Source organism: Panthera pardus, unplaced genomic scaffold, assembly GCF_024362965.1.
Source record: "Panthera pardus isolate Hobbes unplaced genomic scaffold, ASM2436296v1 HiC_scaffold_13, whole genome shotgun sequence".
In the NCBI taxonomy this organism is placed as follows: Eukaryota; Metazoa; Chordata; class Mammalia; order Carnivora; family Felidae; genus Panthera; species Panthera pardus.
The window spans coordinates 81,216,051-81,241,618 of NW_026526688.1; the positions used below are offsets into that span (position 1 = coordinate 81,216,051).

The 25,568-nt window shown below is 42.7% G+C and overlaps 1 protein-coding gene across 1 annotated transcript in view; it reads left to right on the forward strand.

Annotated features, from left to right (window-relative positions):
- The window catches only part of ZNF827 (zinc finger protein 827), a 174,299-nt gene that overhangs the window by 19,068 nt on the left and 129,663 nt on the right, over window positions 1–25,568 (forward strand). Inside the window, 3 exon segments of the mRNA XM_019420669.2 lie at window positions 12,396–13,354; window positions 13,356–13,449; window positions 23,224–23,396. Of these exon segments, the coding sequence (XP_019276214.1) occupies window positions 12,396–13,354; window positions 13,356–13,449; window positions 23,224–23,396 (1,226 nt within the window).

Genomic DNA, 25,568 nt, shown 5'->3' on the forward strand with positions numbered 1-25,568 from the left:
CTGGCCCTTGGGATTGCCCTAGTTGGTTGGTTGGTTGTGGTGTTTGTTGTTTTCATGGTCTTTGGCCAGATCATTGACTTATGTGTGTTCCAGAAGGTGTCCAGGGAAAATAAAAGACAATAAATAAGAATACATTTGGCCGCTTGGTAGCAGCCATGGCACAAAACCTGGTCGGAATAAAGGTTAAAATTCTTGGCCTAAATCCGTATTTAAAGTTAACTTTGAGTTAGGGGTTGTCCTTCTAATCGATGTCATGGATTCTTGTGCCTAATAAAAAAAAATATTCTCTCACAATTCATTGCACCCATATTCCTTTTTTTTTTTTAAGTTTATTTATTTATTTTGAGAGAGCACGCACATATGAGCAGGGGCAGAGCGAGAGAGAGGGGGAGAGAGCATCTTGCGCTGTCAGCACAGAGCCCGACGTGAGCTCAAACCCACGAACAGTGAGATCATAACCTGAGCTGATATCCAGAGTCTGACACTTACCCCTGTGAGCCATCCAGGTGCCCATGCACCATCGTTCTTTCATGAAAATGTGGGGGATTGGGATCTGTCTTCTCTGCAGCTTTTATTTTATATGTATTTAAGCACTAAATAAAAGCAATTTCATTTGCTCTCCTCTCCTTTGGTAAATCTCTTCTCCCCAAACACCCATTTTCTTCCTGTATAGACATATATTTTTAGTAAATAAAGGACTTACTGTGTGAAATTTTCTTTTGGCAGTCAGAATGATTATGAGCATAATATGTTTCATTTCAAGGTACGTGATGTCAGTGCTTGGTAAATGTGCCCGGGAAGAAATGTATCATTTTATGTATAAGCTGAGATTTCAATAAGTAGCCATTTATCTCTCTATAGAGTGCTGTTCCTAGACGACAGAGTGCATTATTATGTTATTAGGGCTTTTTTTTGGTAGTTAAGTTCTTTTTTGATCTATTAAGAATTTCCCGGTGATTTCAGTAGTTTGGTGATATATCGTTCATCTTATAACAGGTATTGGTAATGTTGGGATGAAAACATTTATACAAGAGGAAATAAAAGTCAAGGAAGCAGATAATCGACCGATTTATCAGCCTTAACAGACAATTTTTCTGATAATGCCATGGTAGCCATGGTAAATTTACTTCTGATTGCTTGAGGGGACAGATTCTATATGCTTTCTGTAACATGGAGGTGCAGGAAAGGGTGAAGGAGCAAGTTATCAATCCGTGGACTAACCAGAAGTGTTTTGGTGTGTAGATTGGCCTTGGGGTCCGTGGATTCGTGCTATACTTTGAACTATCCCTTTCTTATTGATTTGCTACAACATATGTGGCCACGAGTGTATTTTTTTGTTTGGAGATTGTGAAGTAGCTCTAGTAATAGAAGACTTCTCTTGCTTAACGTCTTTCTCAGAATCTTTCATTTGAACAAAATTTGGTTAAAATTCAGAGGTAGGTAAAAATAGCTTAATAGTCAGCTCCCAGTCCTTCCAGCCTCGGAGGACATCGCACGGCGCAGCAGCATGGTCCGTTCTGTGATAACCAGGTTGTGCAAAAACTACAGCACTAAGCTAGGCTACGGTTCAGAATCCAGAGGTGAACCAATCCAGAAAAAGTCTCAGGCCTTCGTTCAGACGTACATGTATCACTTTGCTGGGGCCTCCATAACAGAGTATCGCAAACTGGATGGCTTGAACAACAGAAATTTATTGCCTCACTGTTCTGGAGGCCAGAAGTCCCAGATCACGGTGTCAGCCAACAGAGACACAATGAAGACACAAGGAAGGGTCTGTTCCAGATGTCTGTCCCTGCTTGTGGCAGTTCCTTGGCTGTGAGAGGGTCACTCTAGTCTTCACATGGTATTCACGCCTGTAGGCGTGTCTGTCTCTGTGTCTGGATTTCCCCTTTTTATAAGGACACAGTCATATTGGATGAGGGTCCACAATAATGACCTCATCTTAACTTGTTCATCTGCGAAGACCCTATTTCCAAATAAGGTCACATTCACGGGTATTGGGGGTTGGACTCCAACATCTTTGGGTGGGGGACACAATTCAACCCATGACACTAGGTTTTCATCCTTAGTTTGCACAGTTTTATTAAGCTGGATGGGAGACAAAAAGCCACAAATTTAGAAAGAAGGAACTCGTGTCTGAGTGTGTATGCTTTTGAAATCCCATCAAAACAAAACTTAAAATGCAGGAGTGCCTGGGTGGCTCAGTTGGCTGAGTATCTGACTCTGGATTTTGGCTCAGGTCATGACCCCAGGGTTGTCAAATGTATGAATGAGAAAGAAGAATGTGCTTAACAATCAGAAAGGCAGCACTTATCAGTACTGGAAATGAGAATGATTTTCAGAATTACAAATGACAATCCTATCATTTGTAGGGGTCCACCCTGAGCATGGAGCCTGGTTGAAATTCTCTCTTTCTCACTCTGCCCCTTTCCCCTACTTGTGCGCTTTCTCTAAATAAAAAATTAATAATTAATTAAAATAAATAAATAAAGGGGTGCTTGGGTGGCTCCACTGGTTAAGCATCTGACTCTTCATTGTGGCTCAGATCATGATCTCACAGTTCGTGAGTTTGAGCCCATATCAAGCTCTGTGCTGACAGTGTGGAGCCTGCTTCTGCTTGGGATTCTCTCTCTGTCTCCCACTGTCTCTGCCCTTCCTTTGTTTGCTCTCTCTCTCTTGAAAATAAACTTAAAAATAAGTAAATAAATAGAAATACCCCTACTTTAAAAATTAAAAAAAAAAATGAAACTTAAAAAATTGATTACTTGAAGTTACTGTACTTTTTGCTTACCTGAAAAATTACTTTTTGTCAAACAACTCACACTCTATTAGATTTCCTGAAGGTTTGGGTTTGAACCTTGCTTTGTCACCCACTAAGTGGGTATATTGGGTAAGCCATTAACCTTTGGAGCCTTGGTTTCCTGGTCTGTAAAATGAAGAGACTATGGTCTACCACATGAAATCATGGGAAGAATTTGCTGATGAATACTGAAGCATCTAATAAAGTACCTGGTATATTTTTAGTGTTTTATGCATGATTGTTCATTCATTCAACAACTGTTTGTTGGGAGGCTGCTGTGTTCCAGGTCTTGTTCTAGAGTTCATTCATTCACTTAATGATGATTATGCCGTGATTTAGTAGAGCACTGGCGTTTGGAGTGAGACATCTGAGCTCAAGTCCTGTCTATGTTAGCAAATCAAGTATGGGACCACAGACTAATCACTGGCCCTTTCTAGGCCTCTGCCTAGAGACTAGCCATATGGACTAAATCTCCAAGGCTTTACCATCTCTAAAGTAATTCAGACAACAAATTCAAAATCGGCAAATAGAGTTATAGTTCTTGGTCTCCTACAGATCCATTGTGCAGTCTGAGAAAGTTACCCTCTGTGTTTAGCTTTTCTGTCTGAAGTGCGGGTAATAGGATTAGTACTGTCTATTTTCCGACGGTAATGATCGTAACAATGATAGCCGCCCTTTACTGAGCTCTTGACACTGTGCTAGATACTTTTCATACATCCTTGCTTCTCCAGAGCAGCTGGGAACACAGAGAATCGATGTTCCTCAGTGGTTTGTGAAGCACAGCCCTGCAGTATTTAGTAAGAACAAGTACAGTTCTAGGACAGAGTAGAATGTGGAATTCCCTTGAAATGTTAAGCAAAGAGTCCAAGAAATCTGGGACTTTCTGGAGGGGGCTTCAGCTGCGGCCCCGAGTTACCTTGGGATGCTGTGCTCGTTTCTTGGCCACTAGGGAGACTGGTGGAAAAGTTTGCAAAACACTCTCTTTTCCCTATTTCATGTTTGACTCACATCAGAAAAACAGCATTATCATTTGTAATTTTGAAAATTGTTCTCATTTCCAGTACTGATAAGTGCTGCCTTTCTGATTGTTAAGCGCATCCTCTTTCTCATTCATACATTTGACAAACAATAGCTGAACACCTGCTCCGTGCCATGTGCTATGTGCTGAGCACATAGCAAAGAAAACGAAGTCCTCTCTCTCATGGAGCTTCTCTTCTAATAAACAGTGATGCTTTGAGGGGAGGCCCGAGGAAGTCAAGGAGTCAGCCGTGTGGCTATTTGGGGGGAATTTTGGTCTTTATTTATTATTTATTAGCAAGGCAGAGTAGTAGGGGATGAGGTCTGAAGGATACAGATTATGGAGGCCTTGAGGGCAAGGGAAGGGTTTTGGATTTTATTCCGAGAAACATGAGAAGCCATTTTGGAGGCTTCTAGGATGGGGGTAATGGAGTGTGACATATATTTTTAAAAGCTTACTCCGGCTGCTGGCTGAGCACAGCCGGGCAAGAATCGGAAGTGAGGAGACCAGCTGGAAGACTACTGCCACAGTCCAGGCCAAGGACGGCAGTGTTGTATACCAGGGTGGGAACGGTAGACGTGGTAAAAAGTGGCAAGATTTGGGATGTATATGGAAGGTGGGACCAGTGGAATCTACAAATGAGTTCGATGAGGACTTGAGAGAAAGGGAAGCGTCAAGGCAAGCTGCGGGGTTTTGGTCTAAGCAATCTTAGGGAGGAGTTGCCATTCATGTTGTGACGGGCAGTTTGATGGTCACCGGAAGGTCTGGCACCTTTATATGAAAATCCTGAAAGCAGCTCCCCTACCGTTTGCAGCTCCCTTTGCAGATAAAGAGCCGTGCGTTCCTTTGTGTTACCGTTGTTTTACTCGTGGACATCTGCAACTATAATTTAAAACCACTCCTGTGTGCACAATGTTCGTCTTGACCCAGAGGGCCTCTCCGTGCCATCTCAGTCTGTCGACTCTTATCCTCTCCAGACTTCCTCCCATTTCCCAGTGCCCTGGCAGCACCTCTTCCCCAGCTGGACTGGTGACAGGAGTCTGGTCGTCTTCTCCACCCTGGCCGTTTTAAATAACTAGCAGTTCTTAAATTTTCTCCCTGGCCATGCTGACAGCGGTTGGGTACCCTGGGCATCGGTGTTTTGATAACCGTGATCTCTGAGGCTTTGTCCCCCGGGGCCGATGGCCGGCCCATGCGTTTCACTTGCACTGTGGCCTCGGAGCCCTGAATCCCAGAGTGCTCCCTCTGTGCCGGGCACACCTGGTGTGGGGCATGTGCTAAGGCGTTTAGGCTCCAAAGGGACAGTGTAAAAACTGGCAGGTAAAACTGGCCTACATGAGGGTATGTTTTATGCTTAAAATCATAAAATTGGTTCATAACAGCCTGATGTGCAGCATACTAAACCTTTATTAAACATTATAGGGGTCATCGTTTTTGTCTTCCCGGTGTCTCTTCCCTCTCCTTTCTTCTGTGACCCACATTAAGTCAATTGTAGAACCCCCGCCCTCTGGCTTCAGTGGTAAGTCTGGAGAAGGGAATAGGACCTCCAACAGGCTGATGAGAGGGGAAAGACCTTTCTCTGGTGGTAAGTCGTTGAGAGGGAAAACCCAGAACCTGTGTGGCCAAGTTGGCAGCCTCCAGGGAAAGGTGTCCTGAGAGGACAAGGCTAGCCTCTGAGAAGAGATGAGAAGCAGTGAGAGAGTGCCCCGATAGTGCACTGCCCTCCTCTCAGATGCCGGCTCCACTGTGCCCCTCCGTGTGTTTGTGTAAGGGACTGGGAATCGCACCTGTCACTTCTTGCGGTCCTGGTTGTCACTACAACCACAGGTGCCCTGGTACCCCTACTAGGATCAGGGCATCCAGCAGGAATACAAAAATGACTCACCTGTGGCCCTGCCTCAGGCATTTATAATCTAATGGTTTGATTTCAAAACCAGTGGGTGTGGTAAGAAAATTGGTAAAATCTGCCCTTTCACAAATCAATAGATGGTCAGTTTTTAAAATGTGAAGAATGCAGAAAAAAAAAAATTATTAGGTTTTAGTCACCTGAATGTTAGCAAACCCTCCTATACATGAATTTCCAGTGTCATCTGTTAAAATCATCTTCATTCCTTCAAGGTCCATTTCCAAAGCCATGTGCACCACTGGAATTAATTTATGCACAAACAACCCTTGCTCGGTTGCTCTGTTTTAACACCGGGCTTTTGCACTTCGTATACTTGTGTAACCCTCACTCCCTGTCGACTGCAGCAGTTGGGCAAGACACTGTTGCATCTTTGAAGCTCTCTGTTGCAGAGAACAGCTCCCCGAACATAGTAAATGCTCATATTTGTTAAATTAAGTCAGTCATCAGCATTGGTTTTGCTAATAACTCCTGTATACAGGTCCTTAAACCTTACAAACCACTTTTGTATAAAATTGCATGGAAAAATTGGTTGTCTAGTACTAGATAATTGCAAGTGATATTACTAATAGGGTGATATTACTAATAGAGATGTGTGACCTTAGAATTAAGTATACGGGTGCCTGGGTGGCTCAGTCAGTTAAGCATCTGATTCTTGATTGCAGTTCGGGTCATGATCTCACGGTTCCTGAGTTCCATCCCCGTGTCAAGCCCCACGTCAAGCCCCAAGTAGGGCTCTGTGCTGCTGACTCTGCGGAACCTGCTTGAGATTCTCTTTCTTTCCCTTTCTCTGCCCTCTCGTACTCTCCCTCCCTCTCTCTCTCTCTCTCTCTCTCTCTCTCTCTCTCATAAATAAATAATCTTTTAAAAAATTAAGTGAAATATTTAGCTATAAATGTATGCTAGCTGGAAAGGAAGAACACTGGGAAGATTTTTAGATGCAAATGAGCCAGAGGGTTAGTTAGGTACTAGGTGAAGACACCTGTTGTCACAAGAAGAAGGTGTTGACTACGGCAGGACTCACCATGAGTCCTAAGAGGTGAAACTTTGTTCTTTTCAAAACCTGCTGGTTAGATTCATGTGGAGCCACTGGTGGGATGAGTTGCGGGTAGATTAAGAAATGGGGCTTTTGGATCTCCATCTCCGCTTACTTTAACCACAGCCAAAAGGCATAAAAATTAATAGGTATCTCTTTCTTGCATTCTTTTTTCTCTTTTCGCTCCCTATCTTTCTGATCGAGGATCTTCTGAGTTGAGTATTTGTCCAATTAAATGCATCTGATTAAAACTGTCAAACTGAAAAGGAAGTGAGTTGGAAAAAAACGCAGCCAGAGTTGCAGATATCGAGTTACCGGTTTTCTGCTTGAGAACTGAATTATAAATAAATGTGTTAGGTAGTGGAATTTTGTTTTGTTTTCCCCAAAGGAGAAATATTCACCACATGGAAACAAAATTTATTCAGCATATTTTCGTTCCGTAATTGTACCACTTCTATTCTTAATTCTTTGAGTTGATGATTTAAAGTGAAAAACACAAAAACAGACTGTTGTGTAAAATTGACAGGAATGAGTGTGAACCTGGCTGTCAGAGACATAGGTTGTTGTAAAATTAGCAATGGAAATAGCTTCCTATTCTGGAGGTTAAAAATAATGTATTTACAAGGAAGTTATTTACATTGGCCGTTTAGAGGCTTCCCCTGGGAGCCTTAGTTAGGAAAGCTGTGAAATCCACAGTCCATGTGCTCAGGAAGCGTTTCCGGGACCGCAGCATGTGGGGTGCTCAGAGATTACGTGCCATGATTCTGTGCTCCTGACGGACAGGAAAATGGAGCTGTCTCGCTGCCCAGGGGCTTCTCGAATTGTGAAAGAGAGTCAAAAGTCAAGCCTGGCTTCTTGTAAAGTTTGTGGTGTCCAACAAGTTAATCCCCTAGATTGCCAGAATGCTTTGTTTTGAGCTTCTCCAATGAGAATCTTTTCTCATAATGTGGTGTGAAAGGTGCTACGGGCTCCTGCACACCCCGCCGAAGGGGAGCTCCCCGTAACTGGACCGATGCAGCCTTCAAGGACATCTCCTGGATGAATTCAGATGTGAAATACAGAGCAGCCCAGCAGGGGGAGGAGAATTAATATTTGTGGGAGAAAATCCTTGTCGCTGCTGTTTTGAGCTGAAAGCATATTTGTTTGAGCCGCTTATGATTTTTCTCCAGCCTCTGCAGGTCTCCACTTCTCTTGCATTCATGTCTCTGAAAGCTTCCCCCACTTTCTGCTTGACCTCAGGTGATGCCAGAATAATTTCAAAAATGTTTCTTTTCGGGTTTCTGGTCTGGCTCCTCCTCGGCTATGTGCGTTGAAATTATTTGGTGATTTATTACTTGAATAGTCTCAATTTTAGTAGCAGCATCTTCAGAAAAGTGATGAATAGAGTATTGCGAGTTAAAAAATACTCTACATATCCGAGTTTTCTTGCAGTCAGGAAGAGAGTGTATCTAGGTGGTCACGTCCGCAAAGAACCGGGAATGGGTTGGTTAAGAAACATCCAGCTATTTTAGAGGCCATAAAATGGTCCGTTTAAGGGATGCTTGGTTTGCTTGTTGGGCGCTTATGTTTTGGCAAGGTTGGGAAAGTTTCTCTAAACGTAGATATCAATTGTTTGTATCATTCAAGAATGTTCGGATCTCCTGATCACTGCTTGGTAGGATTAGAGCCTGAATGGACAGCTTTAGTTTTGTTTTTGTTTTTGTTTAATTTTTTAAAAATGTTTTTATTTATTTTTGAAGGAGAGAGAGACCGAGCGTGAGCAGGGGAGGAGCAGAGAGAGAGGGAGACACAGAATTTGAAGCAGGCTCCAGGCTCTGAGCTGTCAGCACAGACCCCGGTGTGGGGCTCAAACTCCCAAACTGTGAGATCATGACCTAAGCCGAAGTCTGACGCTTAGCCGACTGAGCCACCCAGGTGCCCCAGGACGGCTTTAGTTTTTGATGCACTCACCAGCCTCAGTACTTTTGGAGGGGGACTAGTCTTGCTCACTGAGGGTGTGGAGGGGGTAGGAAATTAAGCTATGCCTTTGGGGCTTTGCCAGTAGAAGTGCTGAATTTTAGAGGCGGTTGAATCAGCTTTTGATCACCAACAAAGAAGTTGCCTGGAAGGAATGGAGAGATTAGAATATGGGAATGATGGATTCTTACCTCTGAATGGTTTATCCTAAGATAAGGAGTGATTACTGTCCTTATCTATGAGAATTCTCTTGCTGATTTCTGTTTCTAGAGCGTGGAGGCATGGATGACCAGGAGTAGGAGGGCAGCAGTTTCTGACAACTAGAAGTTGCCATTCAGAGGGCATCTGGCGGGCGGTGCATTGGAGCTTTGCAGAGAAGCACTGGGCCAGTTGTTGTGTGATTTGGGTTCTTGGTTCTGGCATTAACAGTAGGTAGCTATGTGCTTTTGATCCCACCAGGATATTCCCTCAGAATATGTAATAGTCTCAGTAAAATGACGAGCCGGGACATGTGGTTATGAATTTTTGTGGTTCTCAAAACCCTGCTTTCAGGCACCTTGTTAACTGACACCACATTGGTTCTGGACCAGTCTTGACTATCTGGAGCTACTCTAGTGTGACAAAAATATCATCTGCAAGTACTCACTTTTGAATCATTTGTTTTCCTACGTTCTTTCAGTGAGCGTCAATAAAGATCAGAGAAGAAATTCTTTGAGACACTCAACTGTTCTTATTGTAGTGATTCTTTTATTTCTCTTACTATTTACAGGATCGTTCCCATGTGATTTTTCTGAAGGATAAGATATTTAAACTGAAATCAAGAAAGGTGGCTTACCAAAGGGACACAAAATTAGCCCTCTTGTTGAAATGGATGTTGACTACTTGATGTTTGGTTAAAAAAAAAAAACAAAAAAAACATCTCTTGGAGAAGCCAGTGGGGAGATGAGTAGTTTAGGGTCGTGCTGGTTTCAGCAAAGATGAAAAATGTTGAAATGGAGTGGGAAGAAGGAAATGTGGCAAATCACAAGGAACCAGACTGTTTTTAACAGAGAAAATTCAATTTTATCTGCCTTTTTTCAGCAAATTCCATTTGATATTTTACATTTTCTTGATAATTTAATAAAGAATCTCAGGAAGGAGTCATGGAACTTTAGCTTAGTGAAAGAGAATTTGTCATTTGTGACATTTCTTCTCTAAATAGCATGGGAAGATCAATGTATCAGCTTGTAGCTCATGCATTACTAGTTCAACTACTTCTATTCAGAAAAGAAACACCATATCATATAGCAAAACTTGGCACAATGGGAAATTTTAGCTCAATTCCTAAACATTCATTGAACTCCGCTGGGGTCCGGGCATCGTGTTAGGCACAGTGGGGGATGTGTGGATGATAGAACATGATCCCTGCCTTCAAGAAACACCACCGCTTACGTTTTAGAAGATAAGTCTATAGTAGATAATTTAGAGTGATGTAAAATCAGTGTAAACAGAACATGGGAACGTTGGCTCTGCATTCAAAAGATGCACAGAATGTTGCTGCTTCTCACCGCTGGCAGTCACCTCGAGCTGAGCTACTGTCATCCCTCACCTGGGTTCCAGCCTCCTGGCTGGTCTCTCTGCTTCCACCCTGTGTCTGTAGCCTCTTTTCCACACAGCGGCCAGAACAGCCCTTTGGAAATGTAAGTCACATCAGGGGTGCCTGGGTGGCTCAGTTAGTTAAGTGTCTGACTTGAACCTACTTCATGATCTCGCCATTCCCAAGTTCAAGCCCCGCGTCGGGCTCTGTGCCGACAGCTCAAAGCCTGGAGCCTGCTTCAGATTCTGTGTCTCCCTCTCTCTGCCCCTTCCCGCCCACCTCAAAAATAAATAAACATTTAAAAAATTAAAAAAAGAAAGAAAATGTAAGCCGTATCATATCAAAGCCCTCTGGTAGTTCCCAATTTCACCAGATGCAAAAGACCTTTCCACAGTTTACAGTGTTCTGCAGGTCTGCATAGCCTCACTGGTTCACAACACACACCCATCCTCGCTCCCTCCCCTCCCTCTCTTTCTCTGATGTTACTTCTCTGACTTCCTCTCCTTCTGCTCTGACCCCTCCTCACCGCATTCTACCCACACTAGCCTCCTCGCTGGGCCACAGACACGTGTTTCCACATCAGGGCCTTTACAGTGACTCCCTCTGCATGGAACGCTCTCCCAGAGGGAGCTGAATGAACAACTGCTCATTTCTTTCAAGTCTTTGCTCAAATGTCACCACCTCAGTGAGGCCCCATATGCCCGTCCTATTTAAGATGGCAACTTCCCTCCTACCTGTTACCCCCCCATCCTCCTTGTCCTGCTTTGTATCTTTTCCCATAGCACTTCCCAACCTCTGGCTTACTGTATGACTTACTAGTTTTTAAATTTTGTGTGCCATCTATCTTCCTCTCCTGGGATATGAAGCTCCACGAAGGCAGGATTTTCGTTCAGTGTGGTTCAGTCTAGAATGATCTAGAACAATGCCTGGCATGCCACAGATACTCCACAATTGTTTGTTGGATAAGTGAATGAATGAGAAAGGAGAGATTAATTCTGAGAGTTCCGGGGAGAATCACAAGGAAGAAAATTTTGAGCTGGCAGGCGAAGGATAAATAGTCAGGTTTTCTGAGGAAAGACATTCCTGATGGAAGGACTATCTTGAGCAAAGGTAGAACAATGACAGAGCTCATGGGTGCTCTTGGAATGGCTGGGAGTCCCAACAGAGCGGTGCTTTGCGGGCAGTCAGTGTGGCAGTGGTGGAAAGAAAAATTAATGGACGGAAAATAATTAAAGGAGACTCTTAGTGGAGTGAGGAGACAAATTCTTAATCATTGCCTGTGATAAGATGGCAGGCATGTTGGTAATCGGAATCCAGGACTCTCAAAGAAGTAACATGCATAACATGAGAAATGCTGTCACTTTAAGAAATCAGTAATGTGAGCAGTGTTTGCGAATGAGATCTGATTTTTATATAGTTCTTGCCTGTTTGCAAATCACAGTCACATGCTTATTGTGATTTAAGCTTCATAACAATTGGATGCAGTTGTAATATCTAACAGGCAGGTAGTATTTACATCGTTGGATGAACTTTTCAAAAAAAGTCAGTTGCCTCTTCTATCAAACCAGCTAAGCGACTTGCCTGAGGTCATGGAATCAGAAAGTGGGGAAGCGGCTTCCCACTGTCTTGTGCCTCACAGACAACATTTTCCCACCCTGCCAGGCTGCCTCTCTAATTCTGATGCGACACTAAAGATATCATGCCGGTTTCTTTTTTCTTTTTTTTTTTTAACAAGGGAACGTGTTTCTTTCCATTTCCCCCACCACTGAGAATAGCAGTCTCTTCATGCAGTTACTTCTCTCCCAGATCCATTTTTCTCTCTCCCTCTTTTCCATTTCAATTTGTCTGGAATAATTATAGAAAGATGAATATGTTTCGTAGGTGGGTGTGTTTTTACCTTTGCCTGTTTAGTATTTTACCTTCTCTCAGAAGGCTCCTGCCAAGACTGTCTGACTCAGCACCTGACATTCTGGTAAGGTTGCTGCTGTCTCTCTTGTGGTTCTTGGGGCGAGGGGAAGAGGAAGCATGTGAACAACTCCGTTTGAATGTCTTCAGACTTGCTTGTTGCCCACTGGGGAGTAAACTTGATCTTCTTAATTCCCCCAGATGTTAGTAGGCTGGAAGAGGCGGAGGGAGAACTCAGTGAAGGAGAGCACTGGTATGGAAACTCTTCAGAGACTCCGTCAGAAGCATCCTATGGAGAAGTCCAGGAGAACTATAAGCTGTCTCTGGAGGACCGGATCCAAGAGCAGTCCACTTCCCCTGACACCTCCTTGGGAAGTGCCACTCCCAGCAGTCACACGTTGGAGCTGGTGGGACTTGACGGTGAGGTCCTGAGAGACTCACTGCAGTGTCAAGATCACCTCTCCCCTGGCGTGTCTTCTTTGTGTGAGGATGACCCCCCAGGCTCCGCTAAGCCCTTGAGCAGCAACCTGAGGCGGCTGCTGGAGGCTGGCTCCCTCAAACTCGATGCCACCGCCACGGCCAATGGCAGGGTGGAGTCCCCAGTGAACGTGGGCTCAAATCTCTCCTTTTCCCCACCGTCCCACCATGCCCAGCAGCTCAGTGTTCTTGCCAGGAAGTTGGCTGAGAAGCAGGAACAGAATGACCAATACGCTCCAAGTAACCGTTTTATATGGAATCAAGGTAAGTGGTTGTCAAACTCAACCACCACCTGCGGCTTGTCTCCGGATTCAGCCATCCTCAAACTGAAAGCCGCAGCCAATGCCGTTCTGCAGGACAAATCTCTCACCAGGACTGAGGAGACCATGCGATTTGAGTCCTTTTCCTCCCCTTTTAGCTCCCAGTCTGCCAGTTCCACGCTGGCAGCCTTATCCAAGAAAGTCAGTGAGAGAAGCTTGACTCCCGGTCAGGAACACCCACCCCCCGCCAGCTCTTTCCTTTCCCTGGCTTCCATGACCTCCTCGGCGGCCCTTCTGAAAGAGGTAGCAGCAAGGGCTGCTGGGAGTCTTCTGGCTGAGAAATCATCACTGGTGCCTGAGGACCCTCTACCGCCACCGCCTTCAGAGAAGAAGCAAGAGAAAGTAACCCCACCACCCCCGCCACCCGCCTCCACCGCCTCCGCCACCACCACCACAGTCCTTGGAATTATTGTTACTCCCAGTTCCTAAGGGAAGAGTTTCTAAACCCTCCAGCTCAGGTATGGGGTCTTTTATTTCAATCATCGTGTACGTTTCTTTCTTTCTTTCCTTTTCCTTCTTTCTTTCTTTCTTTCTTTCTTTCTTTCGACCGTAAATTGCAATGTCTTCTTCATTGCTTTATTCCGAAGGGGTCCCCATCTGATCCGAGGCAGGAATAAGAAAGCAGGAGCACAAGAAAGTACTTTAAGCAAGCAGTGTAGTATTCTTTCATGTATGTGTTACACAAAGACTTCACAAATAGCTTCATTTTTGAAAGGTAATGAATAATCTTGGAGACGTACAGTACTCCTCCCTTTCATATAAATGATCTTTTTTTTTTTTCTTCTTATCAAGTGCAGGCTAGGTCCATACAAGACATATTTAATGGGAGAAGATCAAAGCAGCTTTGTCATGGAGTGCATGGCATCACTGAACATAGGGGGATAAAAAAAAACCCACAAAAACCCGCTGCTTTTGATACAGTGGACAAGGGAGAGCCCACCCTCCTGCTACCTCCCATCACAAATGGACTTCTGTATACAGTAACTACTCTGCCCTAATTTATCACACTGTATACTTTTATGTTAGCATTTTTATTTATTATTTGTGTGTGTGTGTGTGTGTGTGTGTGTGTGTAATTTAAATCTTTCCCACTTACCCTGTTCTTCTGTAATTTCTTGCCATAGAAGAACCCTAAAGAATATTGTCATTCAGACATAATCAAAGCATTTCCTGCAGATTTTTTTTTAATTCAAATCCAATCAGATTCTGAAGGCATGTGCATGTGGAAAATTTGAATCATAAGTTTTTCTTGGGAGGACAGTGTTTCCAAAGGAGAAGTCGTTGTCTTGTGGAGCCCTGACATTCACAAGTGACTCGTCTGAGGGAGAAAGTTAGTCACTTGAGTTCTCACGGTGGAAGCATCCCATCTTGTGCTGGGTTGTTTTTAAATTGTGCGTATGGTAAATTCATGGTCCCGGGATGGAGGTATGGAGTTTCAGATGTCTCCCGAGGATATCCTGTCAGATTGGAACAGGAAGTAGACTATGTGTGCCCTCGTCAGTGTAAACACTGCTGTTGTGTATGTCTAGCCAGCTTTGATTATTTGCAGCCACATTGATGAATGGCAAATAATTGAATGGTCGCTGCTAACATTGGTTTGATGCACTTCAGACAAATTTCCATTTAAATTGCTGAGTGAGCTCTATGCACTAATTCTAATTGTTTTAAAACTTGTGTAAACAGCAGAATAGAACTAAGGAAATGGATACCTGGAACTTTTATGACTCTAAGTGATCCAAACCAGTCACTCCAGAGTTTCTGAAGGGTCCATAAAATCCTGAAATGTTTATCCATTCCGAGTTTCATTTCTCCTCACTTTTTACCTGCCATCTGGTGAAATGGCTAAAATTAGGAAACCAGGAGAAGAGCAAAGGGAGCTGGGTAATCTTGCAATGGAGAAAATCACCCCTCATTTATAGAAATTTCATTTAGGGGAGCAGCAGGAAGAAAGGCATGGCTGTATATAAAATGTAGTTTTATAGGGGCGCCTGGGTGGCTCAATCGGTTAAGCGTCCGACTTCAGCTCAGGTCATGATCTCATGGCTTGTAAGGCCCCGTGTCGGGCTCTGTGCTGACGGCTTGGAGCCTGGAGCCTGCTTCGGAATCTGTGTCTCCCTCTCTCTCCACCCCTCCCTTCGATTCTGTGTCTCCCTCTCTCTCACCCCCTCCCCTGCTTGCACTCGTCTCTCTCTCAAAATAAATAAACATTAACAAAATTTTTTTAAATGTAGTTTTACAAATATTCTCTGTATCTGGTTACTGAATGAACGCACTTATGGTATTTACACTACAAATTCATATGGACTTCAGTTACTTAGAAAAGCTTATATAAAATTAATAATAAATGTTAGTTGACTGAAGGCTCAGAAAGAGGTAACTGATAAAATTGTGTCTCCTGAAGGCACGTTGTGGCCGCTTTGTCATCGTAAAACGTCTTGAGTTAGCTAGCAACAGTGGTGAAGTATCATTTTTTTCACTCCAGGGCTTAGATGCATGTAAAGATGTGAAAGAGGTCATGAACTTGCAGTGCGCGGTAGACTTTCTGCCTGTTTGGTTGTAGGATACATACCCAAAGGAAAAGATAGGTTCCCTTCATGGTTTAAATGCGTTTAATTCATGAAAACATCGCAATGAGCTTCTCAGCAGAATTTAACACGGAGATCTAGAAACAATCATTTTCTTTTCTTTTCTTATTACTGGATTTCTTCTGTTGCTAAAACACTTACTCTTTTAATCAATGCATGTTCAAAATGACCAAACTGAGAGAGGAGAGAGAGGAAATTCTTGGATTGTGTCTCTGCAACCCCCTCCTGGTTGACTGGTACCCAAGTCCCCTGTTCTCCACGTGCCTCTGCACAAGCCATGAGTTGGTGAAACAGTTCCATTGACGAGTAACCGTAGGAAAAAATCACCCATTTTGTAAAACTCACACAAGAGGAAAGATTGCTGTGAAGACAAACACGAGGGCTCTTGAAATGGTCCCTTGAAAAATGTTCGGTGTGCCCATGTGGATGCATCCTAAATTCGAGTTCTTTTTCTTGCTCCCTGGGTTGCAAACAGGAGGAAGGGTGCCTGTGTGCCCCTCTCAGTTAAAGCGATGTCATCACTTCGCGGCATGCTAACTAGATTATGGGTTAAGGAGGAACGGATAGACTATTTAATTCTGTTATTTACCTTCATATCACAGAGAGATGATTTGGTTGCTGTTACAGATTTTTTAATCTTAGAAGTGGAAAGAAAGATGGGTCTTTTCCATCCAGTCCCCCACCCCTTCTACACTCTGTATTGTGGGCTTCAGGGCGACCCAGGGCTAGATTCAGATGTAACTTGTCCATACCAAGAAAGCATTTAGGAGAATGTGGTGAGGGCTGTCACCCATGTTTCTAAGCATCTCTCATTATTATTTTTTTCCTTTAGCTTAGAAAGAAATCTTCATTTAATTCAAAATGAATAGTATGGCTGGTTTCTTGCACCAAAGAAAGAAAATTATCTGTTGCCCAATAATTTAAATACACAAACAATAACCCACAAAAAAAAAAAATCCATAAAAATAACTACAGCACCATCCTGATTTCAATCAGGGCTCACGTTTTAAAGCTGTTTCCCAAAAATGTTGCAAAAAGGGCACATAAAGTTGATTCTAGAGTTACAAAGAGATATGTGCTAGAAAAGCCAATCCTGTATTGAGTAATTTAGACCCCAGCATTTCTTCGACCTTCTTTAGGTCAAGGGAAGTCCAAACCATGGGGGGAAAAAGAGTGTCTTTTAGGTCTGACCTTATTCCTCTTTTTTGAACAGGATTCAGTTGTTGCCAGGTCATGGTGTATTTCATTCCTTAAAGAGTCCACCGCTCAGTAGCCTTTCCCCCCTGCTAGAGAGACGTGACACTTGAGGAGGGAGGTTTCTTTCATGTGACCCTGTGCCCCAGCACATGCTGCACTGTTCCTCTGAAAAGAGACACGGGAGAGAGAAGATTATGTCCGTTTGCTCTCAAGATAAATGTCACACATTGACTGAATTCTCTTTGAAGCTACTGTTTGTTGCCTCTCAGAATAAAATAGATGCTTTTTATTTTAAAGACAAAGTTTCTTGTAAATGGCCAGCAAGAGTCCCAGGATGCCAGGCTCCCAGTTAAAAGAAATAACAAGGAGAGTTTCAGAGAGACAGAACATCTTATTTCACTGAGTAAAATTTAAATGTGCTGAGAACCAAGCTGGTCTCCTACAACTGAAGGCTCAGCATATTTCCTGGGTCCATAGATAGAGGTTTTCTGGATCCTGTTTTCTTTCATATTTACATGATGCTATTAAAATTATTGCAAAGGCATAGAAAGGCCAGAGTGTAAGGTAACCTCTGCCTCTACTCCATTAGGACCATGGCTATTCTAACCCTAATCTGGCAATGATCACAAGGCAGGAACTTGTTTAGAAAATTCACTTTTTAATCAAGATTCAGAACTATCTGTCACTGACCTCAATTATATTTCCTCAGTGATTTAAATATAGACTGCCTCTAGTCTATCCAGATATCTAAAACTTTTTAGTTTTATTGAATACTTCACAATCATTAAAATATGCATTAATAATTATCAGTGTCAAAGACAACAGATAAGCCCGGTGATATCCATTGCCAACATAGTTTTTTATACCCTGAAATAGCATTTGAGAGACATGCCCATGAAATCCTATGAAAATATATTAATTCCATGTATATTGTTAGGAAGGAGGATGGGTCATCCTACTCAGATGTGCAGTAAGTTAGGAGGCCTCAGTGGGGACAGCCATGAAGGTCATGCATACCCAGGGTCACCTGGCATCCTGAACCCCTTTGATGTATATGGTAAGGTGCATATGGTAAGTGTGCAGACACTACCTGCAAACTACTTGCACATTAGCTCCATTTTCTGCAAGTTGCCACATAAGATGTACCAAAAGAAAGTGTGATTTCAAGGCCTACGAAACAGTTACATTTGTTTTAAAATCCATTCCTCGAGGGGCACCTGCTTGGCTCAGTTGGTTAAGCTTCCTGATTTTTGATTTCCGCTCAGGTCACGATCTCACAGTTCAGGAGATCAAGCCCTCCATCAGGCTCGGTGCTGGTAGCATGGAGCCTGCTTGGGATTCTCTCTCTCCTTCTCTCTCCGCCCCTCCCCTGCTCCTGCTCACTCTCTCTCTCTCAAAATAAATAAATAAACACTAAAAAAAATTCCTACCTTGAGTTAAAGCACATAAGTTAATAAAAACCTCCATGAATTTTTTTCCCCCGAATGAAGTGGTGTTGCTTCGTGGATTTATGTGTAGACAATTTGGTAGGTCACCAAAGTGGAAGTGAAGATATTGGCTCTGATCTCAACACTGCCACTAACTAGCACAGGGATTTTAAGCACACACCTCTGTTCAGCTTCCTCATCTATATAAACTGAGCTAGTTGGGAATTATCTCCAAGATTCCTTCCTGTGTTAAAATGCCTTGCTTTTCCTTTTTTATTCTTTAACCCTATCAACTCAAAACAAATATAATTTTTTTGAAGTAAATATGTTGCTTCTTAAAATTCACCATCAAACCTCCCACAAGATTGCCTCTGTAGATCTTGTCCATTGTAAATAGTTTGAACGCTTATCATTGTATCTTATTAATGGTGTAGTCATACTGTATGCATTTTAAATATCAGCTCCTCCAAATTCATTTTGGAAATAGGTAAGATGTAAGTACGTGCACATCTCTCCACACCCATTCATCTGACACATGTATTGGTGTGCTATGTGAAAAGCATGTACTCTTGGGCTGACACTGCTGCCTTTGGGACTTGCTGGCAGCTTCCTGTACCTTTTTCTTCCATTTCCAGCACTCATTTCACTTTTTGATACTCTCTTGACCCAGCCCTTTCCAATTACTCTCATTACAATCCAACACACACTTATTCAGTTGCACATAGTACCTAGCACTGTTGGGTGCTGGAGACACACAGGGAAAGACCTCTAGCCTCACCCCAGCCAATTCCCCCTCCTCCCCTTCCTCCCCTTCTGTATTTTCCACCTCTCTCTTTTCCCTGCCAAGCTGAATTTGGCCATCAGAGTTCTGCCTGGGCTGAGCTGGACCCTACCTGTGTAGCACAGTGGACTCCTGTTTTCCTTTGTTTTCTCCTGGCTCCTGTGACAAAGTGCCATTCTGGGCCAGGCCCCGGGCTATGTATTTATGTGATGTCAGTTGTTTAAATTTACATCTGCTCTCCTGGTGAGTGTCCTGCTTTAGAGGGTACGACTAGAACTTATGGTCACTGCTATTATTGCAACAGCTACTACCAGTAGCTTCCGTTTACTGTGTGACGGGAGAACTGCACACATTTATTATCTCTCTTCTTCCAGTAATACTAATGCCTGTAAAGAGAATGTGTTTTCTCCAAACAAGCAAATCAGCAGCTATCCATGCCACTGGGTTTATTAGCATTTGGTGGGATCTAGTTTTGCTTGTGGTGATACTAACTAGCTAGTGATATGTTTGGGGGGAATTGTTTCCCAGACGGTTGTAAACTATGTAAAATAATGAATGTTTCAAGCCTATTGCCTTAAGAATATGTGGTTCAGTCTAAGGAAGTGGTCATATTTCCTTAGGCTCTAACTTCGAGTGAAATTTATAGCCTTGAAAATAGTTTGGCATACAAACTAGAATATATCCTTGTTTCCTCCCTTCTCCAAAGTAGTTAAACATTGTTTACACATGGAGGGCATCCTATTAAAATATCAAAAAATTTCTAATAAACAAAAATGCAGATGTTACCAGGGGAGATTAATGGCCAATTTGGAAAATAGATCATTGTGTTATGGTTACTTTTATCATTTGGCTTCTGTCTTCTTCCTTTCCTGCCATGATCAGTTAAAAATTTCAAAGTTATAATAATGTAGCTATTTGACCACATATCTTGCCATTAGTTTCTCTTCATTATGAGTATGCTAATTTTTTTCCCAGTCAATCCAAGGACACCCTAATTTATACACAATTCGTGTGTCTTTTGGTATTACTTAAAACTAAGGAAGCATAGCTCCAAAATAAAATAGATTTATATGAAATGCTAATATCAAGGTTTAATGTAGTGTGCTCTATAATACACACTAGGGGACCCGGGGTGGGGGGGGCATAAGAAAAAATAAGAAAGATATTGGTCACATTAAGCAAAACAAGGTGTCCAGGGGATGCTGGTGATGTTCCTTTGGTCAGGTAATGCCTTTTTATTGCCTTCGTGTGATGTGCCAAGAAACCTCAGGTCAGTAGAGGACATCTCCGTTTTTCTCTCCTCTCCCAGGCAATTCTGTAACATTAGGCAGTTTAGGGTTGAGACACTGGGAAATACTTCTGGAAAATAGGGCTTAGCGGCAGCCTGTTTGTGTGTTTCTTTCTTGTTACTTCGATATTCTTACAACCCCAAATAGACATCATTATCATTTTCCCCCCTCTGGTTGATGACAGTAATCTCACCTAGAGGCCTGATTCAGTCCTTCCTCTCAAATCTATTGTTCAATGTGCAGTCTTCATGATCAAGATACCCGAATGGAAGAAATGACAATGGAGAATAGAAAATGAGAGGCCAGATTAGGGATGGGACTCCAGGTCAGCAGAGACAATCAACAAAAAACAGCAGGAAAGCTACAGTCAGATTAATAAGAAAGTGTGTTTATAGGCCTCTACAAAGTGTGCTTGTCCTAGGACGAAAGGGAACCCTCAATCCCACTCCATCCTCCAATCAGAAAAGGGAATAATTGTGACAGAAACATCACCAGTAGGATTTCTAGACTGGAAGGTAGGTATATTTTTCAATAGGAGTTTCTTTTTTCAGGTTGTTTGGTTAGGGTAACCAGTATTACTTATTATACCGGCAATAGTAAAACAGTGTGTTTGGAATATCCTCACTGTATTCCAGAACCTTTCTGGTTCCATCCATTATAAGCGGTCCTTTGCATATAGAGAGTCAATTGACTCAATGAATAAATAATAAGATGATTTTAAAGTTTACACATGAGAATATAGCCTCTTAAAATTATAAAAGTAACGTGTGCATTAGAAAATTCAACGTGTATGGAAGAATATAAAATAAAAACAAAAGTTTCCCTCCCCGACCCCTTCCTTTTAATCCACAGTTCTTCACAGGTGACTGCTTAATGGTTTCTTGGGTATGCTTCCGGACAATTTTCATACTAATAAAAGGATATCGTTTTCTGTCATTTGTGCATCCCGTTCTTCCTACCCCCTCTCTTTATTTTGCTCAGGCATTTAAAAGCAAATCCCAGACCTCATATCCATTTGCCTGTAAATATTACCATATACATTATCTCCAACAGAGAGGAACTTTGGAAAAATAATAGCCACCGTAACTATTATCACGTCTAACGGGATCAATGATTGTTTCATGATTTTATGGAATGCCTGGGCTATAATCAGTATTCCCTCAGTTATCTCAAAAGTGTCTTTTTATAATTGTTTTGTTCAAGTCAGGATTGAAATCACCCTCACACTTCATATTTGTTTTATATGCCTCCATAACCGTGTCCCTTTTCCAAGCGCTGTTCGCTTGAAGAGACGCATTCGTCCTATAGAATTTCTCACATTCTGGCTTTGGCTCATTCTGTCCCTTGCGTGTGTGTGTGTGTTTAACGTGTTTTTGTTATTTTAATCACCTATATTTCTGATAAACTTGTAGTTATATAGAGGCTTGATTAAACTTTTTATAGGAATAATTGATAGATGGCTTATCAGAAGGCACACAGTGTCCCCTTTTTAGCGGTGAAGCTTAATGAATGGCTTTAAGTGCTGTCAGTTAGACTCATTCTCTATAACGTTTCCTTTCAACCTTTTACCTTTGCTGTATTAGCAATTGATTCCCAGTTATTGTAAAACAAAAGTGGAATCAGCCTCGACATACAGTTTCATATCTTGCTTGCATATCTACTAACTCTAATATCTTGGACATATTTCTGTATCAGCATCTATAGATCTAGTTCATTTTTTAAAATGGCTCCATATATGAGTGTATTGCTTTATGAGTGTATTATGTCTTATTTAATCCATTTGGAAAAACATTTTTTTAATTTTTTAATGTTTACTTATTTTTGCGAGAGAGAGAGAGAGTGTGAGAGTGCAGGGGAGGGGCAAACGGGGGGGGGGGGGGGTTGGGAGACACAGAATCGAAGCAGGCTCCAGGCTCTGAGCTGTCAGCAGAGAGCTCGACGTGGGGCTGGAACTCACAGACTGAGAGATCATGACCTGAACCGAAGTCGGACGCTTAACTGACTGCGCCATCCAGGTGAACCGGAAATATTTCTGATCCCTCATGATTAAGAAAGGAAAGTCTGAGTCTTCAGCTCTACTTGTTTGTGTTTATTCTGTCTCCAAATTGCAGAGGTGAGCGTGACACTGAGCAGTGTAGCCGCACAGTGTCACAAGGAGACCCTGTCCTGAGGGGATGGAGGAGAGAGTTAGCTTAGCTTTCCTTGGAGGAAGTAGTTGGTTTGTTTGCGTTCCTGAAAAATGGAAGCATTCGTGACTGCCTCGTTGTAGCTCTTCCCAAAGTGGGTTGTGGGGCCCAGTTCAGAGAAGGCAGTGCATCTTGTTAGTGGCAACCAGAGGGACAGAAATGGGTGGGGGAAAAGCCCTGACCTTAAGACCCCCTGATGGCTAAATTGGCAGTAGCATTTGCTCCAGACATAACTAGCCACGTCAGCGGTAGGATCCTAAAATTTGTCGCCATAGGAGTTTGGTGTGTGAGGCTTATGATGGCTCTATGGTTTTCAGTGTGGTGCAGTGCGTCTTTCCCTGTCTTTATTTCTTGCTGTTTTCTAAGTTTAGGAATTCAGATATGGCCTCAAATCCGGAGGTTTCCTTCGGGAAACAAAGCCCCCGAAGTCAAGCTTCTCTGGGCTGAACGAGGACAGGCCAGGCAGAGCCCCTTTGCAGATGCCTTCCTAAGTGTGAGATGGCCTTTGAAAGTAAGACTTTCCCACGGCAGCATGATCAAATTTTGAAAAATGGAAGCTACATGGAATTAATGAGATGGATGTGGGTTTCTACTGGGAGAAAAGCAGTAATAAAACTTCTTCATGAAGAAAGCCTTGGAATTACCCAGGAAAAATACCGGATCATTACTAGTGTTCTTTATATAGCAGTGCATGTGAATTAGTGCTGGATGCAATAATGTACCTTTGAATTTTCCTCAATTTTTTCTTTCTTTCTCCCTCTTCCAAGCCTCAGAAGAGGAAAGCGGGAAGCCTTTCCAGTGTCCGATATGTGGTTTGGTTATAAAAAGGAAGAGTTACTGGAAGCGGCACATGGTGATCCACACAGGTTTAAAAAGTCACCAGTGTCCGCTCTGTCCATTCCGGTGTGCTCGCAAGGACAATCTCAAATCCCACATGAAGGTAAGGCAGCTGCGGATAAGCCTCACGGACAGGGAGGCACAGCCAGAGCTCTTGCACATGGTCCAGTGCAGGAGGCTCCTGGGAGAGGGGCCGCTGGTGGAGCCTGTGGCATTCAGTGCTCCTCGTCTTGAGGTAGCTGGTGGCGCAAATGAAGCACGTTCGAAAGGGTCTCCTTGTGACAGTCTGCCCGTTCATTTTACATCCAAGAACTTAAAACCAAACAGAAGCTCCAGTATCCAAATAATAGACATGATGTAGAGCCGTCCTTTCCTATTGGGGAGAAGCAGCCTACCTTGGCCTTGCGTGGCAATACGTGTCTGGGGGGCCGGGAGGAAGACTTAGGGAAGAGCAAAGGGCAGGGAAGACCAGTATGGGACGACGGGCTGCTGGACCTGCGCCCCAGAGGCGACTGCCCTCTTCTGCTTTTGCTTTGCTCTCCAGCTTACAAACTCACAGGAACACCCAGAGACGCCTTATAGGAGGTGTGAGAACCTTCAGAGAAGCCTGGGCTTTAACTTTTGCCCTCTGTGAGGCTTGGGGGGGCGGGAGTGGGGGCGCATATCTGACAGGACTGAGTCCTCCTGAAGCTCTCAGTGTTTGTGCTATCCTAATTCCCAGGATCACACTTACCAAACATCTAAGGACATTGTTTTCAATGTCTTTTTAAAAACGGCTGGGGAGTTTGCACTGGTAATAAGCATATAAGAGATTTGTCTAGACTCTGTATTTCACTCGTACATGAGATGGAGAAAACTTAGTCATCTAGATAGCTTTCTGGCAGACCCCATTACTAATAAAGGTTTCCCCTGAAATTCAAGGAAGAAAATCACAAGATCAAAAGAGCATGGGCTTTTGAATTTGATAGACCTGAATTTAAATCTTATTGTGAAACTTACTAGCTAAAGACCTTGAGCAAATGAATGTCAGGCTCTCAATTTTCTCATCTGTTCAATGAGAATGATATTCTTTATCTGGAAGAGTTCTTGTTAGTATTTAAGGAGATAATATTAGCAAAGTATCTGACACAGAAATGTTCAATAGTGGTTATTTAATTTCAGTAAACACCTTCATTTTTCCACTGATATTTTCAATATGGTTTGGCTGTTGACATTGTTTGTGAAGTTTTTACTTTCCTGCCATAAGAAGCATTGTGCATGTACGTAATTAAGATATTTGCTTTTTTTCAAAGCATGTAGTCTAATCCATCTGAATAGATCAGTGATCACCGTTTATAATTGTAGCTCTAAAAAAAATGTGATCAGACAGAACGTCTACTAATTTTAGGAAATAGCTCAGAAGATTAAAAAAAAAATTAAATCCATGATGTAATTTGTTTTCTATCATTTGCCTTTTTCTCCTGAGAGTAGCATGCCCTTCATCTTCAGAATCCATTTAACCAGGAGTTCTGGTTGGTTGGATTTAACTGAGCCTACTTAGTTTTTCCTTTCACCCTCCTCATCCTCTATCACCTCTTCCCAAAATAAAATCTCGTATTTTACACCTGCAAAGTGGGTTTCATTAGCAGGCCTAGACTTCAAAAGAAATGCCTTTAAAACTAAAATTTGTTTTCCTTACTATGTCCTACGCTGTGTTTAGAAATCAGGTCTGACAAATTTAAAGCTTCAGTGAGCAGAAAACTTGCATCTAGCCTGACACCTTGTAAGCTTGGTTTCAGCTCAGGGTCACATAAAACAACCTATTTATAAACCCATGGGGGAAAAAAAAAAAAAGCTGGGTTTTCAATAGCAGGAACTACTGACCCTGAAGCTACAGGGAGATGAGTTGGGTGCCTTGATGATACAGACGGTCGGCCATGACAGTGTTACAGATGAGAGCCGCGAGGGCTTTGCGGGTCGCGGGGTCTCAGAATGCTTTCAGAACAAATCAATAACCAGTACAATAAAGCAGTTGTGTGAAATTACTACTTTATTCAAACTCATGGTGTCCTAACCTGTTGAGCTACGACTCCAGCTTTTGATAAGGGACGTGTGAGAAGGGCTCATGCAAGTTTAATTTTATCAAATGGTGTACTGTTTCTTTTCTCTGTTCTCCACCTCGCATATGGGCCATTTTCTTTCTTTAATTAAAGAATTCATGGTTTTGTTTGGATTCAACATACTTTAGAGAGATTTTGTAAGTATAGTCCACACAGGAATATGATGGCGGTGGTCT